The sequence below is a fragment of the Myxine glutinosa genome, chromosome 14 (genome assembly GCF_964187855.1).
Source record: "Myxine glutinosa chromosome 14, kmMyxGlut1.1, whole genome shotgun sequence".
Classification (NCBI taxonomy): Eukaryota; Metazoa; Chordata; class Myxini; order Myxiniformes; family Myxinidae; genus Myxine; species Myxine glutinosa.
The window spans coordinates 87115304-87121312 of NC_136274.1; the positions used below are offsets into that span (position 1 = coordinate 87115304).

Genomic DNA, 6009 nt, shown 5'->3' on the forward strand with positions numbered 1-6009 from the left:
TTTCTTTCATGCCGAACACGGTTACCTTCACCCTAAATTATTTTCCCATTGATTTCTTGGCAACCATCAACATTTCCTGTCCATTCAAGGATGTTGAATCCTCTGGGAGGAGCCTCTAACTTCCACTTTTGGTTATGACTAACTTCCCTGAAAATGACTGCTGCTCTTCTTCTGCTCCAATCGGCTCATCTGATCATGTGCTTGTTAAAGTGGACATCTCTCTGACCATTCTCAGAGAGCCTCCTCAGCGTCGACGAGTCTGGCATTTCACTCAAGCCAACTGGCACGGTCTTCAAGCAGCCATCAATCATCTGGACTGGTCTCCCATCTCTACCACCTCTGACATCAACTGATCCTGGGAATTCTTCCAAAGTAAATTTCTCTCTCTCATGCACAGATTTATCCCATCTCGTCTTCAGTTGTCATGCCCTTCCTCCCGTCCATGGTACACGGCATCTTGTGGTGAGGCTGTTGCCCAGAAACAACTTGCCTTCGTCTCCTGGAAAGCAAATCCAACGGAAGGAAATCTCATTTCCTTTCACAAATCCCGAAACAAGTGTGTCTACCCTCAGGAGAGCCAGGAAACAATATCTCTCCGTTCTCAAGACTGAACTCTATCTGTCTCCCTCTTCCAAATCCTGCTGGCGTCTGGTCAAATCTGCTTCTGGTGTTTGTCCCCCCTCCATCCCCTCCCTCACCTCAAACAGCTACACGGCTGACTCCGCACGTGAAAAAGCTGAATGCCTCAACTCTGTGTTTGCCTCTAAATCTTGTGTCCCAAACCCGTCCCTCTCTGTACCCACAGTACCCAGTCGTACCCAGCTGCTCCTGGACTCCGTGTCCTTTCCTCCTGACAAGGTGGAAAAGTTTCTGTCAACCCTCGACTCTGATTCTGCAACTGGACCTGACGGCATCAGCCCACGGGTCCTAAAATCCTGTTCTTCCGCTCTTTCACTCCCTCTCTCTGTTCTCTTCACCCTCTCTTTTGCTCAAGGTCATCTGCCATCTGCTTGGAAATCAGCCAACATCACCGCTTTGCACAAAAAAGGTGCAAAAACAGATCCTAGCAACTACAGACCAATCAGCCTTCTCCCAATTATATATCAGCAAAGTCATGGAATCCATCATTGCTTCAGATATGAAATCTTTCCTCTTCTCCAATGGCTTGATCTCTGATCATCAATTTGGTTTCAGACCTGGTCACTTTACTCTGGACATGCTGCTTCTGCTTTCTCAACAATGGATGGAGGTCCTCAATGCCAAACAGAAAATTAGAGCTGTCTCCCTTAACATATCACGGACTTCGATACGGTCTGGAAACCCGCTCTGCTCAGCAAACTCTCCTCCTTTGGTATCCATGGAAATCTCCACGCATGGCTGGCGGACTTCCTCTCTAGTCGTAGTCTACGTGTGGCCCTGAATGGGTTTCTCTCATCTCCTCTTCCTGTTCAGGCTGGAGTTCCCCAAGGCAGTGTTCTGGGCCCTTTGCTTTTTCTGGTCTTCATCAATGATCTCTCTGACTCTCTTTAAAATCCTCTCTATCTCTTTGCTGATGACTCTACTGTCTGTCGCTCCATTCCTCATCCCTCAGATCGGCAGTCTGCAGCCTCCTCACTCTCTGCAGACCTGGACAAAATCACAGACTGGGCAAACAAGTGGAACATGTCTTTCAATCCTGACAAATCTCACACTCTTACGATGTCTCTCCGAAAAGACCGACTGGACAACCCTCCCATCCACTTTCTGAATAATCCTCTCTAAGAAGTTCTGTCACTCAAGCTTTTGGGTCTCACTATCTGCCATGATCTTTTCAATCTGGCCTCCAAAGCCAGTCGCCAACCGGGCATCCTCCGTCGTGTGAAGTCCTTCCTTGGCACACCTGAGATCCTCACCACATACAAGGCTTTCATCCACAGCTCAATGGAATACTGCTCTCCCCTCTGGGCTGGTGCTCCTGCCTCACACCTAGCTCGTCTTCACGCTGTTGAAACCAAAGCGTTCAGAATTATTGGAATCTCCTGCGATGAAGCTAACTCCAAGGGCCTTTCACTCACTCACCGCAGGCAGGTTGGTGGTCTTTCCGTCTTCTACCGACTCCTCTCCGGCCTTGCCCCCCCCCCCCCAGCTCTCTCTGGGCTCTGTCCCCCAAATATTCGACAGGTCGCACAAGATCTGCCTGCAACCCTCTTATGGTTAAACTGCCAAAATCAAGATTCTGTGGCTCACCTTCACTCCTTCATTCCTCTTTTCTCCCGCCTCTGGAGCAAACTCCCTCACTCTCTTCAATCCCACTCCTCCCTCCAGGTCTTTAAAACAGCTGTTCACCACCATCTCTTATCTTCACCCATCCAAAATCTTGATATTTTACTACCCCCGCTAATTTCACCCCAAATCCACTTTTTAGAAATACCAACTTCTGTCCTGGAAGTCCTTGGTGTCCTTGTGTTTTATACTTCTCACACCCCCCCCCCCCTTCCCACGCCTCCTCCCCCCAAGCCCTCTCCCTCCCACACATCTCCAGATGTCCCTGCTCTCAAATGTTGTGTTTGTGTGCTTCCCCTTCTCTCCCCATCTTGTCTACTGCTCCCTCTTTTTGTGTATTTTGTTTGTCTGTTTGATTTGTTTGTGTGATAAATGTTAGCTCTTTCACGAGCCTCGATTCTGTATACACAAAAAAAATTATTATTATTTGTACTTCAATTTATTCGCTTATTTGTTTTATTTACTTTTCTTTTGGTTATTTCTTCAATAAGACTTATTTGAATTTTCACATTCGTTATGGTTTCCATTTAAATACCAAGGCTGCATTTTTCTCCACTCTTTTGTTTGGTTATTGCTTGGTTCTTTAATTTATATATCAGTAAAAAATGCAGCGGCAGCCCGTTCAACCCCCACCCTCCCACCCCCTTTTTATCTTATCACTTATGTTTATCTTAACACTTATATCGATAAGGGATGCTATCAATTCCATGATCTAAAATAAACTGCTAATATCATCAAAAGCCCTTAATGCCTTTATATTTATCTCCTCCGTATATAATTAATGTTTATAACTTCTTATTGTATTCATATTCACACTCTTCCCTTCTCAACATCAAACAATCATAATAATGCTCAAAATTTATAGTCTCTTGAATTACATTTTTCTTATTCCCTTCAACTTTCTATCACTCCTTTTAACATCCCCATCAATATATTGTTGCGGGTCTCGGCGCCGGCCTTCTCCCCTTACCAAGGGGGGATTAGTCCCCTTGTCTTTAACTGACCAGGCATGACCGGAGGCATATGACGTCCTTTCCGGACAGTGCTAAATAGGGTTGTAGGACCAGATTCGCTATTACCTAAGTACTAGCACTGCCCTGAAACGAGGAGATAAGCCTCGCACGAATCACGTGTGTTGGTGGATACGCCGAGCGGTAGTGAACACGCGATCCGTGCCGTTATCAATTACTCGACCCCAATCCAAGCGGTTCTTATTCGTGTCACGCTTACCCAATGGAGAAATCACAGAAGCGGTCGAATTGGGAAGAAAGGAAGAACAGAATTTATTCACACTATTTACAATGATGAGAAGAAGCAGAGACACAGTGCAGCCTAAAAAACAGTCTTAACTTACTCCCAGGACAAACGGGCCCGCCTCACACACAGACACACTCACACGGGGCTTGCTGATGAAGGTCAGGTTGATGGTCACCAGCGCGTCCAGGGATGGCGTCCGTGCAGCTCTCTCTCCGGTTCCCAGCTCGTACCGGGCAGATGGTAAGTAGAGACGGCAGGAGCTCTCCGCTTGTCGTTGGCGCACACGGGATAATCGGGGTGAACGGTAGGGTCTGGGCTCTGGCGGTTAACACTGGCGGCTATTGCCGCGTTCACTCGCGTGGCTGCGTACGTAATAGGCGAATACAGTTCAAAGCCTTGAAGCGCTGACACAATGAGGTGCTCTCAATGCACTCGCCGTAAAAGTCCTTCCAGCCCTCTTCTCTGTGAGTCCTCACTGCAAGCCCCTTTCCAACCAGTCCTTTCGTACGAATCCTTCGAGTCCTTTTCAAGGGCTTTGTGCCAAGGCTTGTATAGGCACGCCCCGCGAACCTTCTAGCACCTCGGTTCTTAACCTGTGGGGTGCGCCCCCCAAAGGGGGCGTGAGCAATTTTCAGAGGGGGCGCGGGACGGCAGTATAAACGTCTAAATAACCCCAAACGAAAATTATAATCCCCCTACTGAAAAAAATTAATTAACCGAAAAGATAGCACCTTATATAATTCCTAGTTTGTTTCAGTCTCAACTAACACTTCTTTTTTTCTTCCGACAGATTATTAACTGGAATCGAAGTCAATGGCAATGAGTGCGAAAAAGAGGAAATACCAAGACGAGTACATCAAGTTCGGATTTGTGGCACTTCAAAAGGGTGACGCAGAGGTTCCTCAGTGCGTTATATGTTACAAGACTCTGAGCAATGATGCCATGCGGCCAACACGTTTGGAACGCCACTTGAGGACAACCCATCCTGAACTAGCAGACAAATCACAGGCATTCTTTGTGGCGAAAAGGGAAGCCTTGAAGCGAGCTAAGTTGGACAGCAGTGGGACATTTCGGCAACAGACGTCAAAGATCGTTGAGGCGTCCTACGAGATTGCCCTGCTAGTAGCAAAGAACAAGAAGAGCCATACAATCGGAGAGACTCTCATTAAACCGAGTCTACTGCGAGCGGCAGAGCTCATCCTGGGGAAGGATAGTGCGAACAAACTCTCGGCTATCTCCCTGTCGAACGATACCATCAAGGGACGGATCGATGAAATGTCTCAGGACATCAAAGAACAAGTGACTGACCAGATAAGGGCCTCGCCTGTCTTTGCCATCCAATGCGACGAAACGACAGACGTGGCTCAGTGTTCTCAGCTGCTCATGTATGCTCATTTCATATTAGGCGACAGCGTGAAGGAGGAAATGCTATTTTGTCATCCCCTGGAAACTTACACGACAGCAGCGGATGTCTTTGAAGTGGTATCGAAGTTCTTTGAAGAAAATCGACTTTCATGGGACGCGTTGGTAGGTGTTTGCACAGACGGAGCTCCGGCCATGCTTGGTTCGCGTTCGGGTTTCGTTACGAAGGTGAAACAAAAGAGTCCCTCTGCTATTGGTACACACTGCGTTATCCATCGTGAGTCCTTAGCATCTAAGACCCTGCCCGCTGAAATGAGGGATTTCCTGAACCTGGCTATCAAGGTAGTCAACTTTATCAAAGGTGGAGCCTTAAACAGTCGCCTGTTCAAACAGCTGTGCAAGGACCTGGACTGCGATCATCAAGCCTTGCTTTTCCACACAAACATGCGTTGGCTTTCGAAGGGAAACATGTTGGGGCGAGTCTACGAGCTGAGGGAAGAAGTCGCAACATTCCTAGACGTGCAGCGGAAGGCGGATCTCTACAAAATGTTCCAGTCTCGAGAATGTCAACTGTCTCTAGCTTACCTCGTAGACATCTTCGAAGCACTCAACGGTATCAACCAAAAACTGCAAGGGAAGCACATAAACATTATCACGCAATACGATGCCATTTGAGCCTTCATGGCTAAACTCGACCTCTGGAAATGCCGAATGGAGGCCGGAAACATAGCTTGTTTCCCAAACCTGGACTCTGCCGTTCCGGACGGCCTTCTCGATTCAAAGTTAAAGAACCAAATCATCGATCATCTGACTGAACTCAAAGCGGATTTCATCCGCTACTTTCCTGACTTGGACGAAAAGCGAAAGACCTGGAAATTCATCAGAAACCCATTCCAATGCGACGTAGCTGATGTTTCGGACGAGGTCCAGGGGGAGTTTCTGGAGCTGAAGTTCAACTCCTCGGCTGAGGATGACTTTGAAATTCTGGACCTGGAGACATTCTGGGTCAAGTATCTTCCTGTTTATCCTCTGATCTCGCTTCAAGCTGTTCGGATTCTGACGATGTTCGGATCCACGTATCTCTGCGAGGCTGCATTCTCCGCGCTGGTCGCTGTCAAGACCAAATAC

General features: G+C 47.6%; 1 protein-coding gene across 1 annotated transcript; it reads left to right on the plus strand.

Moving 5' to 3' along the window:
• Nucleotides 1-4338: 4338 nt before the first annotated feature.
• On the plus strand, nucleotides 4339-5556 carry LOC137439379 (protein FAM200C-like). Its single transcript, XM_078768019.1, has one exon. It carries the CDS (start codon nucleotides 4339-4341, stop codon nucleotides 5554-5556), a length of 1218 nt encoding a protein of 405 aa, XP_078624145.1.
• The last annotated feature ends 453 nt before the right edge of the window (nucleotides 5557-6009 follow it).